This window comes from Bufo gargarizans, chromosome 10 (genome assembly GCF_014858855.1).
Source record: "Bufo gargarizans isolate SCDJY-AF-19 chromosome 10, ASM1485885v1, whole genome shotgun sequence".
NCBI classification, from domain to species: Eukaryota; Metazoa; Chordata; class Amphibia; order Anura; family Bufonidae; genus Bufo; species Bufo gargarizans.
Window position 1 is genome coordinate 89,330,182 of NC_058089.1, and position 20,680 is coordinate 89,350,861.

General features: G+C 45.1%; 1 protein-coding gene across 1 annotated transcript in view; it reads left to right on the forward strand.

Moving 5' to 3' along the window:
• Window positions 1-20,680, forward strand: part of MMP2 (matrix metallopeptidase 2) — a 45,568-nt gene that overhangs the window by 14,886 nt on the left and 10,002 nt on the right. Inside the window, exons 6-10 of the mRNA XM_044270023.1 lie at window positions 5,624-5,797; window positions 10,198-10,371; window positions 10,558-10,713; window positions 12,515-12,680; window positions 14,962-15,098. Coding sequence (XP_044125958.1) covers window positions 5,624-5,797; window positions 10,198-10,371; window positions 10,558-10,713; window positions 12,515-12,680; window positions 14,962-15,098 — 807 coding nt within the window. The remainder of the gene's footprint in view (window positions 1-5,623; window positions 5,798-10,197; window positions 10,372-10,557; window positions 10,714-12,514; window positions 12,681-14,961; window positions 15,099-20,680) is intronic.

Sequence of the window (20,680 nt, forward strand, 5' to 3'; positions counted from 1 at the left end):
TCTCACTTCCTTAGTTAACACTAGAGTCACAGACTGAACTAGGCACGGACCTAAGTCCATCACCTAGGTTTCTACAGGGGCAGAATCAGGATTGTTAACCCTGACTGATCCATAGAGAGCTATACTGGGCTATACAATACATCAGAACATTATACAACAAGAATCAATTTGCAAGTACCCTATTCTGGGGTGTCCAAATAATACCACCATATAGTACTCATCACACATATATGTTGCCCACACAATACTGCCATACTTTGCCTAAATAATACTGCCATACCTTGCCTAAATAATACGGCCATACAGTATAAATGTTTTTTTCAGCTCCATTTGTTGCTCCTGAGGGTTTGTGCCCTCAGGGGTTCTAAAGAAAAAAAATTGTCTCGTTGGCCACTCGCTAAAACCAACCCTGTCTGTAAGACATATCTGGCAACTATTACCCATGGGTTATGGATTTCTCGTTCTGACAGTAAGTCCCTGTGCCCCCTATGGGGAGCCTAGTTGTAGACTTTACATGGCTGCCCAGAGGCTTTAATAAATACCTCCAGTAGAGTGCAGTAACATGAGTACAGTTTATTTTTCTGACCAGTGGGACAGACTTTTTGCAAATTAAAGGGATTATTTTGTTTCTTTACAGAAAAGAGTATTCTTGCTTCTCTAGAGTGGTAAAAAAAAAAAATATTTAGTGAATATAATCTGGAGTACAGCTTAAAGAGTAACTAAACTTTTATCTAAACTTTTAATATGTTCTCCCTAATGCCCTAATAAAACTAACTCTAATATACTTTACTAATAAATTTTTTATTTTTACTACTCTTTTTCCTACCTAAAGCACTGATGCGTAGTTCTCTGTACACCGCAGCAGCAGCGCAGGGAGTACATGCAGAAGCAGGAGCCGGCTCCACTCACCTAATCCTGGCATAGTACACGGGTACAGGGTACCCATGTGCTAAAGAGTTAATAATAGTCCAGGGATCACGGGTAGGAGCAGTGATGTGCGCTCCTCCCCATACTGCCTGCGCTGCTGCTGCCAATTGAGAAAATGTAGTCCGTACACCGCTGAGCTGTACAGAGAACAGAGATTTAGGCGCACCAGTGAATGGTGTGCTTTAGGTAGAAAAAAGAGTAGTAAAAATAGAAAATTCATTAATAAAATATATTAGAGTTAGTTTTATTAGGGAATTAGGGAGCACATATTAAACGTTTAGATAAAGGTTTAGTTACTCTTTAAAGGAAAAAGGGGTTAAACGCCTGCAAGGCGTGATTTCCCTGAATTGTGTACTGTGATATGCAGGCACTTTTTGATCTTTCCAAACATTTCTTAGGGACTTTTCTGTAGGCAGCTGAGACATATGTTTCTCATTAGAAAGTCCCTTTGCTTCCAAGGTTTGCTGCTCTCCTATGTAGTTTCGGGGCAGCCTGCATGAGTCAGCGGCATCATGAGCTAAAAAAAAAAGTTCTTTGTTTTCTAACTTATCCAAGAACAATTTAGACCACAGTAGCCCGGAAGTGGTGTCAGCAGAAACCCACCATTTGGTTAAAATCACATGGTCAAATGAATGTAGGCAACGACATTCACTATTAGTTAAGAACAGATTTATTAAAGGGGTTGTACGGTATAAAAAAAAACTGCCAGACTCTGACTCCTGCCACTCCCCACCGATCCACTGACTGTATTGTTTACCCGGCACGGCGCTGTACGTTTGCTAGTGGTTGTGCCTGGTGGTACTGCATCCCATCAAAGTGAATGAGATTGTGTGACTTGTATACGACTCAGTGCCTGGAAACAAATGGGGAGATTTCTCAAATCTGGTGTAAAGGAAAACTGGCTTAGTTGCCCATAGCAACCAATCATAATCCACCTTTCATTTTCCAAAGGAGCTGTCAAAAATGAAAGGTGGAATCTGATTGGTTGCTAGGGGAACCTAAGCCAGTTCTACAGTTACTTTACATCAGTTTTGATAAAGCCCCCCCAATAAAGGAGTAAGCTGATCACCAGGGGTGCAGGGAGTTGGACCCCAACAATATATTGATATTGATATTGGTAGATTATCCTAAGTATAGGCCATCCATATTATAGTCCTGAAAAAAATAATTTCAAAGGGCTTTTGTGGGAGTTCAGTATTGATGGCCGGCCTGTCCTCAGGATAGGTCATCAGTGATGGGTGGTGGTCCAATTCCCGCATCCCCTGACAGTCATCTGTTTGAAGAGGCCTCAGCGCTTTTCCTAGGCCCAGAAATGCCTACTGATGGGCGGGGTTATAATTAGCCCCACCCATTTTTGGCTCGGGACAGCCAGAATTTGCCGGGATTGTCTTTGAAAAGTCGAGATAGTTGGCATCTATGATGGTCACATGTACAGCTCAGTGAAGTGACCCTGGGCCTGGGCTGCCATACCAAGCACAGCCGCTATCCAATGAACGGCGCTGTGCTTGGCATGCTACGAGGAGGCCGCAGTCTCTTGAAACATCGGCAAGAGTTGCCTGGTGTCGGACCCCCCCCCTACCAATCTGATATTAATGACCTATTCTGAGGATAGGTTATCAATAGTCTAGTACCCCGTTAATAAACTGCTGCATTTTATGACTTCTATTAGCTACGCCACCATGAATCCTGAAAATAAGGGCTCATTCACATGACCGTTTGAATGGGTCCGCATCCGTTCCTCATTTTTGCGGAACGGGTGCAGACCTATTCATTTCAATGGGGCAGCAAAAGATGCGGACAGCACACTGTGTGCTTTCCGCATCCGTAGTTCCGTTCCGTGGCCCTGCAAAAATATACAGCATGTCCTATCTTTGTCTACAATCGCGGACAAGAATAGGCATTGTCTATCATGGTGCCAGCCATGTGCGGTCCGCAAAATGTGGAACGCACAGGGTCCGGTATCCGTGCTTTGCGGATCCGCAATTTGCAGACCGCAAAACAGTACGCCGTCTAAATGAGCCCTTAAAGGAATGCAATGCTGTTTTAGACACGGGGGAGATTTATCAAAGTGATGTAAAGGAAAACTTGCTTAGTTGTCCATAGCAACCAATCAGATTCTTCCTTTCATTTTCCAAATAGAGCTCTGAAAGGTGGAATCTGATTGGTTGCTATAGTCGACTAAGCCAGTTTTGCTTTACACCAGGTTTGATAAATGTAACCCATCATCTGTCCCCCACTGATGATGAGAACAGGGGGTCCAAGTCCTCTGTGTGAATGGAGCGGCAGCCAGGGACCAGAGATAGCCGAGCATTGCACTCAGCTATCCCTGTGTATAGAGAATGGGCCAAAACTTGTAAAGAAAAACTTGCTTAGTTGTCCATAGCAACCAATCAGATTCCTCCTTTCATTTTTCACAGCTCCTTTGGAAAATGAAAGGAGGAATCTGATTGGTTGCTATGGGCAACTAAACCAGTTTTCCTTCACACCAGTTTTGATAAATCTCTCTTGATGGCCCCTTTGAAGGGGTTCTTTTAAGATGAAAAACGCCTGTCCAGGTGCCCCTTATTGAAGTATAGACATGATAGAAAGGGGGAAAGGGTCCCCATGCAGGATACTGCTCAGCCAAAAAAAAAAAAAGAACACATCATGCAGTCCTGTGCAAATGGGACTAATCTGACTGTGATTGCCGACAAACATCTCTGTGGGATACATTTCTGATTGACCAGGCATGACATTTCATTGTAAAGCTGAAGCTGGAAGAAAAACTTCTGTGCAAAACTCTTGGGGAGAACTACCTAAGAACTTAAAATGATAGTTTTCTGAAAAGCAGAAGCGGTCTTTTAAACGCTGTAACCTGTTTTTAATAAGGACCATCATTTAACATAGTAACATAGTAACATAGTAGATAAGGCCGAAAAAATACATTTGTCCATCTAGTTCGGCCTGTTATCCTGCAAGTTGATCCAGAGGAAGGCAAAAATTATTGTACTCACCATCACCACCTCCTCAGGCAGAGAGCTCCATAGTCTCACTGCTCTTACCGTAAAGAATCCTCTTCTATGTTTGTGTACAAACCTTCTTTCCTCCAGACGCAGAGGATGTCCCCTCGTCACAGTCCTGGGGATAAATAGATGATGGGATAGATCTCTGTACTGACCCCTGATATATTTATACATAGTAATTAGATCTCCCCTCAGTCGTCTTTTTTCTGAAGTGAATAACCCTAATTTTGATAATCTTTCAGGGTACTGTAGTTGCCCTATTCCAGTTATTATTTTAGTTGCCCTCCTCTGGACCCTCTCCAGCACTGCTATGTCTGCCTTGTTCACAGGAGCCCAGAACTGTACACAGTACTCCATGTGTGGTCTGACTAATGATTTGTAAAGTGGTAGGACTATGTTCTCATCACGGGCATCTATGCCCCTTTTGATGCAACCCATTATCTTATTGGCCTTGGCAGCAGCTGCCTGACACTGGTTTTTGCAGCTTAGTTTGCTGTTTATTAAAATTCCTAGATCCTTTTCCATGTCAGTGTTGCCCAGTGTTTTACCATTAGTATGTACGGGTGACTTGCATTATTCCTTCCCATGTGCATAACTTTACATTTGTCAGTGTTAAGCCTCATCTGCCACTTATCTGCCCAAGCCTCCAGTCTATCCAGATCCCTCTGTAGTAGTATACTGTCCTCTTCAGTGTTAATTACTTTACACAGTTTAGTGTCATCTGCGAAAATTGATACTTTACTATGCAAGCCTTCTACAAGATCATTAATAAATATATTGAAGAGAATAGGGCCCAATACTGACCCCTGAGGTACCCCACTAGTGACAGTGACCCAATCTGAGTGTGTACCGTTAATAACCACCCTCTGTTTTCTATCACTGAGCCAGTTACTTACCCACATACAGACGTTTTCTCCCAGTCCGAGCATTCTCATTTTATATACTAACCTTTTATGTGGTACAGTGTCAAATGCTTTGGAGAAGTCCAAATATACGACATCCATTGATTCGCCGTTGTCAAGTCTAGAACTTACCTCCTCATAGAAACTGATTAAATTAGTTTGACATGACAGATCCCTCATGAAGCCATGCTGATATGGCGTTATTTGCTTATTTCCGTTGAGACCCTCCAACATAGCATCTCTCAGAAAACCTTCAAACAGTTTACCCACAACAGATGTTAAACTTACCGGCCTATAGTTTCCAGGCTCTGTTTTTGGACCCTTTTTGAACATTGGCACCACATTTGCCATGCGCCAATCCTGTGGGACATTCTCTGTCAGTATAGAATCTGCAAATATCAGAAATAAGGGTCTGGCTATGACATTACTTAATTCCCTTAGGATACGGGGGTGTATGCCATCCGGTCCTGGCGATTTGTCTATTTTAATCTTTTTAAGTCGCTGTTGTACTTCTTCCTGGGTCAGACAGGACACTTTTAATGGGGAATTAAGCTGATCAGAGGGGGTCCAACACCACGTAACCCCCGCTAATCAGCTGTTCGTCAATAGCCCCATTTCTAGAAGCAGACAGCTTCTAGTGTTTTGTGCCTAGATAACCTATGCAATCCTATGTGTCTCCATGGTAACAGACTACAGACTACACAGTAGACTACTCCTGCAGTTACACTTCTTTCTATCTAAAATGATACGTTTATCACAGAAGGATCTTTTTTTTTTTCTTTTTCCCTCCAGTATTATTCACTTTAGCTGGAAATGCTGAAGGCAAACCTTGCAAGTTTCCTTTTAAGTTTCAAAGCAAAAGCTACGACAGCTGTACCACGGAGGGACGGACAGATGGCTACCGGTGGTGTGCAACAACAGAAGACTATGACCAGGATAAATCTTATGGATTCTGTCCAGAAACAGGTGTGTAAATTAAAACGGTATTCGTATGTTCTCCAGTGGAAGGCATTTCGTCAGAAACAAGGGTCTGACATCTGGTGCCCCGGCGGATCCTGATGAAGCACTGCAAGCACTTCTACGTTTTCCCAGCACAATGCTCTTCCGGCCATGCGGCTCTTGAATGGGCCCATAGATAATGGCCAGGGCACTGCTATGTAGGGATAAACGGCAAAAGGGATGCAGTGCTCCATTCTCTGCATTGTTTTAAGTGACCCCCATCTAGGGCAGTGGACAATCCACCATCCCGTTGGATGTGGTAGGAGATGTGATTTAAAGAGGTTTTCCGGGTGTTTAATATCGATAACCTACCTTCAGGATAGGTCATCAGTACCTGATCGGTTTGGGTGCGACACCCGGCACCCCCATCGTTTAGCTGTTTTACGAAGCTGCAGTGCTTCGGTGAGTGCCGTGGCCTGTTTGCAGCTTACTAAGCACAGCGCCATTCATTGGATAGTGGCTGTGCTTGGTATTGCAGCTCAGCCCTATTCACTTAATGGGACTGAGTTGCGCCTAGGCCATGTGACTGATAACCGTGACGTCACTGTAGCGCCATGGTCTCTTCAAACAGCTGATCGGCAGGGTTGCAGGGAGTTGGACCCCTGCCGATCAGATAGTGATGATTTATCCTAAGGAAAGGCCATGAATAATAAACACCTGGAAAGCCCCTTTAATTTCCTTTTCCTCAGTTTGGTGGTTGCCCAGTTGTTGTGTAATGTTAGAATTTTTGGATACTCTCTCGGTGACATTTTTGGGACAATTTACATGTACGATACATTAGTAATTTTAGATTGAATCAGTAAAATTTACGTTTTATGCATGTTTAGGCCCCTTGCAGATGAGCGATACGGATTAGGTCCCTATGTGTTCAGTTAAAAATGCGTGATTTCGCAAGAAAGTTCATTCAGTTTTGCCTGGGATTGCGTTCAGTTGTTCAGTTTTTATAGCGCGGGTGAAATGCGCATTGATGCGTTTTTCACATGCGTGATAAAAAACTGAAGGTTTACAAACAACATCTCTTAGCAACCATCCGTGAAAAACGCATCGCCTCCGCACATGCGGATGCGATGCGATTTTCACGCAGCCCCATTCACTTCTATGGGTCCAGCGTTGTGTGAAAAAACGCAGAATATAGAACATGCTGCAACTTTCACGCAATGCACAAGTGATGCGTGAAAAACAACGCTCATGTACAGAGCCCCATTGAAATGAATGGGTCCGGATTCCGTTCGCATCACGCCTTAGGCCCCTTTCACACGAGCGAGTATTCCGCGCAGGTGCAATGCTTGATGTGAACGCATTGTGCCCGCACGGAATCCGGACCCATTCATTTCAATGGGGCTGTGTACATTTGCGTCGGTTTTAACGCATCACTCTTGCATCGTGTGAAAAATGCAGCATGTTCTATTCTGTGATTTTCACGCAACGCAGGCCCCATAGAAGTGAATGGAGCTGCATGAAAATAGTTTTTCAGGCATGGTTGCTAAGAGATGTTTGTATACATTCAGTTTTTTATCACGCGCGTGCAAAACGCATAAAATCGCATTGCACCCGCTCTATAAAAACTGAACATCCGAACGCGATCGCAAACAAAACTGAATGGACTTGCTTGCGAAATCGCGCAGTTTTCACTGAACACATCCGAAAAGCATCCTAACACGCTCGTCTGCAAGGGGCCTTACTCTTTTGATTGATTGGATTCTGATTGCTGGTGGATCACTGCTGGGTTTGAGGTTTTTGTGACTTTTCTGCCATTTTAGAAGTAGCTACCTAACCAATGTCCAACAGTATCTTTGTCCTCGACTCCTTCAGCGTCAGTACTTCCTTACATGGTGGCTGTTTATGCAATCCCCTGCAAACAACGGACCCTCTTTAACTCCTGTACACGTATGGCTCCAGAAAGCCATGTTACTCCTTAACCGTCTCGCAGTTTTCCGCCCAGCTTTAAATGACTCATTGGCTTTGATGGAAGCCACCGTTTACGACTGAACGTCGGCCCTTCTGTTTTTGTTGGCCTCGCTCCTCTAGGTCGGGTAGTGTATTAGACATGAGTATCTCCGGTGGCTTCGCTTTAAGCAAATAGAGTCTACTGGTGACGTCATTTCTAGGGGTATTAAGGTTTTTTTGTGGTCTTATTTCTTCAGTTTACAAACCGGGAAGTGCTAATGAGTAAATTCATTATGCTGTTCATAGAGAGCAATGAACAGGATGACTCAGTGTGGCTCGTCGGAAGGCGCTGTGCGCACAGCCAGCAACACAGGGCATTTTGGGCTAAGCTGGCCAGGAAAGCAAACAGAAAGCTACTGTAAGGATTTCTTGGGAGGTCAACCCACCCTTACTTTGTCAGCCTGTAGGAACAAGGCTGCTGCTTTGTAACTTGCCAGAGCCGTGTTTTTCTGTCCTAATTTATATTAACGGTGAAAGATTCATCTGCTTTTATTTTAGTGAGCCTATTTTTTTCCCAAATCTCACAAATATCAGTATAAAAACTTTAGTTTTCACACTGGCCACTAGAGGTCAGTGCAACAGGCAATCACACATGAACTAAGGTGGCGCTTTTCAGCTTTGCTGTAAAAACGGAATGATATAACCACCTTTTCGCTCTCAGTAGTATAGGGAAGAAATAGTGACAGATTTACAGGATACAACAACACATCTAGTCTCATGCTAGAATGGGGCTACACCTTGTTGAATGACATCTGTTCTTAAAAATGACAATTTAATCTCTGTTTGATCACACAAAACATGATATTTAAGAATCATAAAAAAAAAGTTCCTTGTTTATGACGCCTTTAGTTTTCCTTTGATTTCACCTTAGCACATCCACCTAAAGGGGTTTTCCGAAAAATTTTTTAGGCCTTTTGTACACGACCGAATGGCTTTTTCTGTATTTTGTGGTCCGTTTTAAACAGATCCGTTTTTCCGTTTCAGTAGTGTTTCCGCTTCCGTTCCGTTCTGCTGTTCCGTTTGCAATCCATTTTTTATAGATCGGAAACAGAAGCATACAATAATGTTTAAACAGTAAGTACGTACATTAAAAATTGGGCTGGGCATAACATTTTCAATAGATGGTTCCGCAAAACCGGAACGGATACGGAAGACATACGGATGCATTCCATATGCGTTCCGATTTTTTTTTTGCAGAACCATTGACTTGAATGGAGCCACGGAACGTGATTTGCGGGCAATAATAGGACATGTTCTATCTTTGAACGGAATGGAAATACGGAAATACGAAAATGGAATGCATATGGAGTACCTTCTGTTGTTTTTGCGGACCCATTGAAGTGAACGGACCTCAAATGAAACCCGCAAAAATGGAACGGAAACAAAAAAAAAGTTCATGTTCAAGAGGCCTTTTACTCTGGATAGGTCATCAGTAACTGATCAGTGGGGTCTGACACCCAGGACCCCTGCTGATCAGCTGTTTGAGAATGCACTGGCGCATATTGCGGCTGTACTTGGTATCGCAGCTCAGCCCTAGTCACTTCCATGGGTTTGAGCTGCGCCTAGGTCATGTGACCGATCATTGTGACTTCACATGTCCTAGGCAAAGCTGTGGGAAGGCCACGGCGCTACTGCGAGCCCTGGTGCCTTCTCAAACAGCTGATAGACGGGGGGCCCAGGCATCAGACCCCCACCAATCAGATACTGATAACCCATCCAGAGGAAAAGAATCTCGAAAAACCCCTTTAATGTGCCCAGTGCCTGGGGTCACACTAAGTTCCACTATCTAGATCTTGGTAAATGGGTAATGAAGGGATCCCTGCCATTGGGCAAGACTGCAAATAGGAATCAGCACTTTAAAAAAACACATTTTAAGAGAACCTGTCACATGTCTGTTTCACTTGCATTCCCCACGCAATTCTGGAACATCTATTCCTATGAGTCCATGATGTGCCAATCCTCTATTATTACTGCTAGAAGTTATACATGAATTGCTTGCAGTTTGCAGTGAAGGTCTCGATGGTTGTTTCCAGTTGGGGGTTTGTCCCTGCACAGTCTGACACTAGCAGCACTGATTAGAGAGAGTCAGACTGTGCAAGGACATCACCAACTGGACATAACGGACAAGGAAAGTACTGTTCTATTAGGGGCCAGCTGTTCCGTTCCGCAAATTACAGAACACACATAGACGTCATCCGTATTTTTTGCGGATCCATTTTTTGCAGACCGCAAAATACACACCGTCGTGTGCAAGAGGCCTAACAAGTAACTAACAGCAATATCTTGGGTGTTTGTTGATGATTGCCGGTATTAGGGATAAACCCTAAACGTATGAGAAATGCCTATACCATGCCACATACCTGTGTGGATTACATGGCTCATGCACTACTTTGAATTAAGCCCTTTGATTATTTTTACAGCACTGTCCACGGTTGGAGGAAATGCAGAAGGCTCCCCATGTGTCTTTCCCTTCACTTTCCTTGGCAATAAATATACCTCATGCACCAGTTCAGGAAGAAGCGATGGAAAACTGTGGTGTGCCACTAGCAGCAGCTACGACGATGACCGCAAGTGGGGCTTCTGTCCTGATCAAGGTACCCAAGTGGGGGCCGTATAATGGAGATATCATAATGAATCTGTGATTTAGTCAAGATGTATGTTTCTGGAAAGATCTATTTGATTGTGCCTTTGATTTGATTTGAAAGTATTCCTCTACGGTCCTCCTTCTTTCCATTTCCTTTCCTTCCAACAACAGCCATCTTCTACTTGTTCTTTCTCAGGTTATAGTCTCTTTCTCGTTGCTGCCCACGAGTTTGGACATGCCCTTGGACTGGAGCATTCGGATGACCCCGGTGCCCTAATGGCTCCAATATATACTTTTGTCAAGAACTTTCGACTATCACAAGATGATGTCAATGGCATCCAGGAACTTTATGGTGAGTTAACCAACTGTTGAGGTTGAACCTGCAAGTGTTAGTAGTCAGATTTATATCTTGGGCATCAACCTCCATTTTTTTTGAGGCAGATGATTAGTACGCAGTTGACAAGCCATTATACGGTACTCTCATGATATATGTAACTCCTGTATATTTCTGTGAGGTGACTGTACATGTAGGCTACTATCTAGGCCAAGGGATTAACATATCATAAGACTTTTTTAGAGATAATCCCTTTAACCACAATGTTTGGGGTATCTTTGTCCTACTGGTGTAGTTCTCGGTAGGATAGTGTTTACGTCCTCAGCAGCTGGCCCTTCCAGATCCAAGGGATTTCCATTTAGCCATGAAGCTTCTAAATACACTGTTCCTCTGAAAATTTGGATGTATCACAACATTGCAGGTGAGTAGCTAATCCCTTTAGGGGTACACTCTCACGACATGTCCATGTTGTGGACCACAAACTGCAGGTCTGCAAAACTCAGGCACCGGCCGTGTGAACTCCACATCGCAGTATGGACCCCCTGACTTCAATGGGTCCGCGATCCGCAAGATGCGGTAAAAGATAGGACATTTCCTATTGGAAACACACGGAAGCCCTTCTGTGTGCTGCCAGGTCTGTGCCTCCGTGCCGCAAAAGATAGGACATGTCCTATCTTTCACTACATCTTGCAGATCGCAGACCCATTGAAGGCAATGAGTCCACACTGCCATGTGGAGTTCACACAATCGATGACCGGTCCTAAATACCTTAGTTCAGCAAGAACGGTTCACCTTTACTGCTATTACAGCAGTATGGCCCCCAGAGGGATACATACAGTCTTCTCTAACTAGAGGCACAGTTCTTCCCTGTATATACAGTGTTAACTATAATACAGGGGTGCATGGCCCAAATCACAGATGGGACAGATGACAATGTGGGCTGTGGTGTCTCTGCTTTTCACAGTCTATATATCCTCCATGATATACAGGTTTACCCCTAATCACATCCTGCATGGCCTTTCCTCAGGTCTGCTGGCCCTGGGTTTGCAAGCAGAAATTCTCACAGCTTGCGGGGAGGCTTCCCAGTAACTCTAGTCTACTGCTCCACTCTCTACTCTCTTGTCACAACTGTGCAGGGCAAGTCCGCCTGCCAATGGCTGGTGCTTCTCTAATCTTCACAGGGCACACTACTACTTTGCAGGTCTACACCTCAAGCTCCCATTGGTGAGAACGGCAGCCCCTCATAAAGACTTTCTCTGTGAACATGAGCAACACAACTTTCCTATGCATTGTCATGGTTCTAGGGCCCATCTACTGTGTTCTACCCCACCAATCATAGAACCCATAGTCGTACTTTCCACTTGTTGTGGACAGGGCAACTGATACTTGTACTTAGGAGAACCACCAGAACCCATATAGTCTGAAAGACCTGTGGTGAACTGGGGAACACATGTCACTCATAGCCCAAAGCATGGCAACAGTGCACATTTGCATGTCTTGGCTACAACTAAGCGGACAGCTGATAACAGTCTAGAAACATGACTGCAGGATGTCGCTCCACTGTTTACTGCTACACAGACCAGCCTTTGTCTTTTGGTTTACGGACTGTATGGGCAGTAAGGGGTACATTGTTTGAAATGTTGGCAGTTGAGGAGCCATTGTAACTTAACTATAACCTGTTGGAGTACTGGAGGTTATTGACCTGAATGTTTGGTTCTTCATCTGGTACTTAAACCAGCAACAGTTATTTTTGTGCTTTTTAGTTGTTATCTTCCTACTGTTTAGCTGATGGTTTCATAATCATTCCTGTCTCTTTCAGGCAAGGGGTCTGGCACTAAACCTGGACCAGAACCAGGACCTGGACCAGAACCAGGACCTGGACCTTCTCCCACATTAGGCCCTGTTACTCCAGAGCTCTGTCACAGTGACATTGTATTTGATGGCATTTCACAAATCAGAGGAGAGATATTTTTCTTCAAAGATAGGTAAGGAATATGTGGGTGACTGCCCGCTTTTACACTACTCACACAAAGTTAGAGATATTTGGCTTTCAGGTAAAATTTATTGAAAACGTAAAAAGTTCATGCTACAGTGATATTATATCATGAAAGTAGGGTATTTAAAGGGGTTGTCCGGGTTCAGAGCTGAACCTGGACATACCCTTATTTTCACCCAGTCAGCCCCCCTGAGGCTAGCATCGGAGCATCTCATGCTTCCCGGCTCTGATGGGCGGGCTTTAGCACTGCCCTAGCCGTTTTACTGGCAGCCCCATGGAGAGCCCCAGGACGTCACCGTATCTCCAAAAAATGCCTTTGCCCTGCGCGATTTAGCGCAGGGCAAAGGAGAGCATCGGAGCATGAACTGCTCCGATGCTCAAGTCAGGGGGGCCGCCGGGGTGAAAATGGTGGTATTTCCGGGTTCAGCTCTGAACCCGGACAACCCCTTTAAGTAGAAGCAGCAATGGTGATTTCCTCATCTTAAGCAATTTATTGAAACAAAAGTCAACACCAGTGGTGGGTGTACCCACACAAAATGTCAGTGTCTCAATAACTTGTCATGTGGCCTTGAGCATCAATTACAGCTTGACAACGACGTCTCATGATGTTCACAAGTCGACTTATTGTCTGCTGAGACATGGTATCCCACTCTTCTTGAAGGGCGGCTCTCAGGTCATTGAGGTCCTGGGGTACAGATTTATGAGCCTCTACACGGCGACTCAGCTGATCCCATAGGTTTTCAATGGTATTCAGGTCTGGAGAAAGTGCAGGCCACTCCATCTGAGGTACCCCAGCCTCCAGCAGCCATTCCCTAATGATGCGACCTCGATGAGCTGGCGCATTGTCGTCCATAAAAATGAAATTAGGCCTGTGTTGTTCATGCAGAGGAACAATGACTGGATTAATTACATTATTCAGGTAGTAGGGGTTTGTCACTGTATCATTCACAAAGTGTAGTAAAGTTCTGTATTGACTAGACACACCTGCCCACTCTGTAACACCACCACTACCAAAGTCATACAGTGGCTGATGCATAGCGCTCTCCTTGACATCTCCAACATCGTTGGCGGCCATCATTTCTGCTCAGCGTGAATCAACTTTCATCAGTGAACGGCACTGAGGCCGACTAGTCCCTCGTCCAGAATAGATGCTCCCTGGACCATGCAAGACGATGACGCCTGTGGTCAGGTAAACTTGCAGGTCGTGGAGTTGTGTGGCATTCATCATCTGGTTCTGCAAGGCATTGTCCACGATGAAGCGGTCATCAGTGTGGGATGTGGCCAAAGGACATTTACTTCTATGCCTTTCTGTGACTCTTCCAGTCTCTATGTATCTCTGCTGCAACCTGCTGATGACACTCTGTGACACCCTAAGCTCAGTGGCCACTTCCGTCTGAGAACATCCTGCTTGAAGCCTCGCAATGGCGAGGTACTGTTGATCAATTGTTAGGTGTTGTCTTGGTCTCATGATGTCAAAATGTGAATAGCATGATGAGGAGGACTGTTTAAATACTAATTCTAATTAAACCAGGAAATTTGTTTGGTGATTCATTGATCAAACACCTGTTGTGAATTTTATCGTTAAGTTCCTTGTTAGAGAACAGCAAGTTGTGCAAAAAGTACTGAAACACTGAACAATTGGACAAGTGTATTTAAAAGTTTAGAAAAAATCACACTAAGTTCACCTGTAAAGGGCAGAGTGTGTTTTAGGTTCATCCTGAAATTTCACCCACAAGCCAAATATCCCTAACTTTTTGTGAGTAGTTGTATAGTATATGGTTTTCAATGTTAACAGCTGGGAACTGTCAGGCGTTCTGTCTGGGTTTCCATCATCTTTGACTGCAGGAAGGTTAACCCCTCTTTTGTTATGGCCCTTTTATATAAGCAACCCCCTTAAAGGGGTTGTGCAAGAATGGGGATGGGGGATGTATAACCCCCCTCAATTGGCCGCAACTGTCAAATTTCATACTTACCTGCTTTCCGGTGCTGGCTCCACGCTCCTTCTCTTCCAGACCTGGGCTGCTCTGCTGGGCAACCTCGCTGAAAACATCTGGTTTGACATCACCGCAGCCAATCACTGGCCATTTGTGACGTAAGAGGAGCTGGTCACCGCAGCTGCCTGTGATTGGCTTCAGGCAATGTCAAATCGGATGTTTACAGCGAGGGAGCCCGGGGAAGGGGGGGGGGGGCATCACAAAACAGATCTAGAACATAGACTATATGCATAAAAAGATAAAATATATACATTTTTAATCAATGTTTTTCTCAAGATTTATATGGCGATCAGTAAACCGAAGGAGCAAGCCCTCAGGTCCCCTGCTAATTGCCACTTTCTGGCCAGATGTACCTGACAAAATTGATGCAGTTTATGAAGATCCTCAAGACGAGAAGACAATTTTCTTTGCAGGTAAATTTCAATGTATTTATCATCCATGGGTAAAAAATAAGAAAAGAATCATTGTTCACCTTACTGATCCTTCTATGCTGCTATTCCGAAGCTGTTCCGGTCCCTGCTGCTCTGTACTTCCTGCTCCTGTGTTCGAAACAAAAGGAATGGCTTTGACTGCCCACTTGTGATAGCCCACCTCAGCAATTAGGATACAACCACACTTGTGAGATGGACTGGCCGTCCGGATCCAAGTTCTGCACCCCACAGCCTGGGCATTGCAGAAAGAGCAAATGAGAACATGTGATTATTGAAATGTGATTATTTGGGAAGATTGCAAAGTGTATCTATAGAGAGAGAGAGAGACTCAGGGAGGAGTACTACCATCATTGCCATTGCCTATACATAACTATCGGGAGAAGCCTACTCTGTAATATACCTTGGAACTGTGCCTATTGCTGCTCTATGTAAGGCAACTCCTATCATTCTATTCAGTAAAGAGAGGCTTTACTTATTCTAATCAAATGGGCCTGGTCATTGACTCCACCACCATCTGCTGGCCCCTACCTACTATTGCTCTCCTGACTTACACCTATCTACCTAACATCAAGGGCACCCCAACCAGCACCAGGCAGGAGCCCCAGAACATCCAGGTTGTCCCAGGAGGAGCTGGAGAAAGATAAGCCACCATGATTACCTACCACCACCCTCACTCCCGCCACCACTACTCCCATCCTCTCCAATGCCTCCATCCTTCTTCCCCTTGTGGTCTGAGTCACTGCAAGGTCAAGGATGGGTGCTCCACTCAGGAAGGATTTATGGGATGTGTTGTGGATATGCAATAAATGTTAATAATGGGAATATCCTTTTAATTAGGATTTTTTACCCTTATCTATATCTAATCATTAGAGGCAACTTTTGAACTAATTACAGTCTTCTGAGAATGATCTCTATCATCTTTGCATACATGCATACCTCCCAACTTTGTAAATGAATAAAGAGGGACACATTGTGCGGCGCGCAAAGCAAATTTTCCCTGCACTAGGCCACGCCTCTAACTCCGCCCAAAACATAACTATACACCTAATCCCACCCAGTCCCCTTAATGCCCCCACATAGTAATTATTCCCCCTTCATGCCACCGCACAATATTTATGCCCACATTGTGTCTTCACAGAATTATGCCCCAGCTGTGCCCCAGTAATATGCCCCCAGTAGTATGCCCACATTGTGCCCCCAGTAATATTCCCAGCTGTGCCCCCAGTAATATGCCCACATTGTGCCCCCAGTAATATTCCCAGCTGTGCCCCCAGTAATATGCCCCCAGTAGTATGCCCACATTGTGCCCCCAGTAATATTCCCAGCTGTGCCCCCAGTAATATGCCCACATTGTGCCCCCAGTAATATTCCCAGCTGTGCCCCCAGTAATATGCCCACATTGTGACCCCAGTAATATGCCCACATTGTGCCCCCCAGTAATATGCCCACATTGTGCCCCCCAGTAATATGCCCACATTGTGCCCCCCATTAATATGCCCACATTGTGCCACCCAGTAATATGCTCACATTGTTCCCCCAGTAATATGCCCACATTGTGCCACCCAGTAATATGCCCACATTGTGCCACCCAGTAATATGCCCACATTGTGCCAACCAGTAATATGCCCACATTGTGCCTCCCAGTAATGTGACCACATTGTGCCCCAGTAATATGCCCACATTATGCCCCCAGTAATATGCCCACATTGTGCCCCCCAGTAATATGCCCACATTGTGCCCCCCCATTAATATGCCCACATTGTGCCCCCCCAGTAATATGCCCACATTGTGCCACCCAGTAATATGCCCACATTGTTCCCCCCAGTAATATGCCCACTTTGTGCCCCCCCAGTAATATGACCACATTGTGCCCCCAGTAATATTCCCAGCTGTGCCCCCAGTAATATGCCCACATTGTGCCCCCCAGTAATATGCCTACATTGTGCCCCCTATTAATATGCCCACATTGTGCCACCCAGTAATATGCCCACATTGTGCCACCCAGTAATATGCCCACATTGTGCCCCCCAGTAATATGCCCACTTTGTGCCCCCCCAGTAATATGACCACATTGTGCCCTAGTAATATGCCCACATTGTGCCCCCCAGTAATATGCCCACATTGTGCCCCCCCAGTAATATGCCCACATTGTGCCCCCCCAGTAATATGCCCACATTGTGCCCCCCCAGTAATATGCCCACATTGTGCCCCCCCAGTAATATGCCCACATTGTGCCCCTCACAGAAAGTAAAAAATAAAAAAAAACACCACATACTTACCTTCTTCCCAGCAGCAGCAGCAGGACATCGGCTGCTCTTTCCCTATTTATAGTTGTTTTTCCTACAATGCTGTGCGGTTTAGAGCTTCAGTTGGACCTGTGGATAGCTGATGTTTGGATCTCTGCTGAGTTCTTGGTGCTGCCATAGCTTCTTGGAAGTTAAGTGTTACCTTTCCCTTTGCATTTTGGCTTTTCTGTGTGTTGCATTTCCTTCGTTGTTTTGTATCAGGCCTCAGGGAGACTCCTGTTCATCCTTCCTTTTGGAGGAACAGTTTGTCTAATTCCTGTAGATAGTACCAGGGTCCTTTAGGGTTAGATAGGACCTTAGGTATTCCTGTGTAGGAACTGACCTACCTCTGGGGTCTGTTCATACTGGTAGTCAGTCAGGGCTTTGGTTAGGGTTTTCACTAGGGGGTGTCCATCTTCCTAATTTTCAGGCCTTATTTCCTTTCCCCTTTCCGTCCTATGTTTGGTGTGAAGTTTCCCTCCCACATTAGAGAGTGCCAAATAGTGCACCTATACTGCCAATGCACAGTTACAGGCACCCTCTAGCAGTAATGGACAGTTCCCCGTGTTCGCCCGCGAACACATGTGAGCGGCCATCTTAAATCACAAGTCCGGCGAGGCACCACTGCGAGCCGGTCTGAAACAAATGCGGTCACCGGGAGCAGGCAGTTCCGAGAACAGCCGCTGGGGGCCTTCATCGGGCTGTTCTCGGAACTGCCTGCTCCCGCTGACCGCATTTGTTTCAGACCGGCTCGCGGTGCAGACACAGATAAGGACTTACCTGTGCCTCGCCGGACCTGTGATTTAAGATGGCAGCTCGCATGTGTTTGCGGGCGAACACTGCGAACTGGCCATCACTGCCCTCTAGTACCCTCCTCACAGTATCAGTGGCCTCTTATTGCCCCCACACAGTAATAGAGTCTCCTTCATGCCCTACAAACATTTAAAGTGCTTCTTACTGCCCTACAAAAGTAAAAGAAAATAATATAAAATACAAACCTTTCTACCTGCTCATCTACCATAGTCATCTGTATGAGTTCAAGGTGATGGTTTTAACCATATAACTGCCTCCTTGCATATGCCCCGACTATTAAAGGACATCTGTCAGCAGATTTGTCCCTATGACACTGGCTGACCTGTTACATGTGCACTTGGCAGCTGAAGACATCTGTGTTGGTCCCATGTTCATATGTGCCCGCATTGCTGAGAAAAAGTATGTTTTATTATATGCAAATGAGCCTTTAGAAGTAATGGGGGCGTTGCCGTTACTCCTAGAGGCTCCGCTCTCTCTGCAACTGCCATGCCCTCTGCACATTGATTGGCAGGGCCAGGCAGGCGTGACCACATTTACACTGCCTGGTCCTGTCAATCAAAGCGCAAAGGGTGCGCCACCTGCATAGAGCAGAACCTTTAGGCCTCCTGCACACGACCGTTTTTTTTCCCGTTTACTGGCCGTTTTTTTCGTTCTGTATACGGTCCGTATACGGAACCATTAATTTCAATGGTTCCGCAAAAAAAACTGAATGTACTCTGTATGCATTCCGTTTCCGTATTTCCGTTTTTCTGTTCCGTTTAAAGTTAGAACATGTCCTATTATTGCCCGCAAATCACGTTCCGTGGCTCCATTCAAGTCAATGGGTCCGCAAAAAAACGGAACACATACGGAAATGCATCAGTATGTCTTCCGTATCCGTATCTATTGAAAATGTTATGCCCAGCCCAATTTTATTTATGCAATTACTGTATACTGTATATGCCATATGGAAAAACGGAACAGAAATGGAAACACAACGGAAACAAAGAACGGAACAACGGATCCGTGAAAAACGGACCGCAAAACACTGAAAAAGCCATACTGTCGTGTGCAGGAGGCCTTAGGAGTAATGCTAACGCCCCCGTTGCTCTTAGAGGCTAGATTTTGCACATATTAAAACATCCTTTTTCTCAGCAATGCGGACACACATGAACATGGGACCAACACAGATGCCTTCAGCTGCCAAGTGCACATGTAACAGGTCAGCCGGTGTCATAGGGACAGATCTGCAGGACAGATGCCCTTTAACAGAAGTGACAGCACCAGCACGTACATGTAGCATCCAACTCTTTTGTCCTCCTTCCGTGACCACTCGCTTCCTGCTCAGTTGTTCGTTGTGTTGAAGATTCAGCTAAAGTCTTCCCTTTACCCTTCTCATCTTTCTGGAATTTCTTGTGTAATGGGGGTTAGGAGGGGGCTTGCTAAAGGAGTGTGACTCTGTGATCACTCCCATTGTATCTGCTCATTTGGACATGGTGGAAAAAGTGATGCAAGGGCTTCCTGTTTTTTTTTTCTAATTTGAAAGATCAAAATCTATACCAGGGTCCCCAGCCCTCAAATTTCATTTATAGTACTGGTGTTCTGTGGTAGAGGGGCAATTGGGCCCCTACAGTCACCAGGGCTTAGGTGCAGACACCATTGTTGTCCCCTTCCTTTATAATTACCCCCTGTTCAGAGCAGCAAGACTGGATCAACTATTTTTAACACACTTAGATAAGAAAAAACAGCCACTTTGGGTCTCTCTAGAGATGTCTAACATGGCACCCTATACTTGGACAGCCTTGATATGGATGGTTCCCTCACTACCGTCGACCATCCGCACCACATCCCTCCTATCGCATTACTCATTGATACTCTGGAGGTCAGTGCGCTTTAAATTTAAGCTACAATCCTCACCATCTCCACTGACCTCGATTTTTGGTAATCCATTGTTTCGCCCAGGTTTGCATTTCCCCTCCTTCCACTGGTGGATTAGCAAGAACCTATGCTCTCTACATAAATTCTTACGAAGGGGTATACTAGAATCCAAGAGCGACTTTTTGGGGAAACACTCTCCTCCTGTAGGAGAACATTTTAATGTTAACAGGATTTTCTCCTTTCTAAGGTCATTGGTTGGGCCAACCCAAAAGCTAGATTTTGCCCCTTTTGAAAGAATGATCGCGTACTCCCTATATAAGCAGGGTCTACTATCCAGAATATATGGATTTCTTGATGTTCATCCAGAAGGGGTAAAACTTCCTTATATGGGTTTACGCTGGGTTCACACCTAAGCGTTTCGCAAACGCGTGTTTTTATGCGCGATTTTGTCGCGCGTTTTTATACGCGTTTTTGTAATAGTAAACGCGCGTTTGACGCGCGTTTGGGTGATTGACAGCAGTGTTGTCCAAAGAGTCTATGGCCCAAACGCGCGTCAAACGCGCCAAAAAAAGCTCCTGTACTTGTTTGAGCGTCGGGCGTTTTACAGCG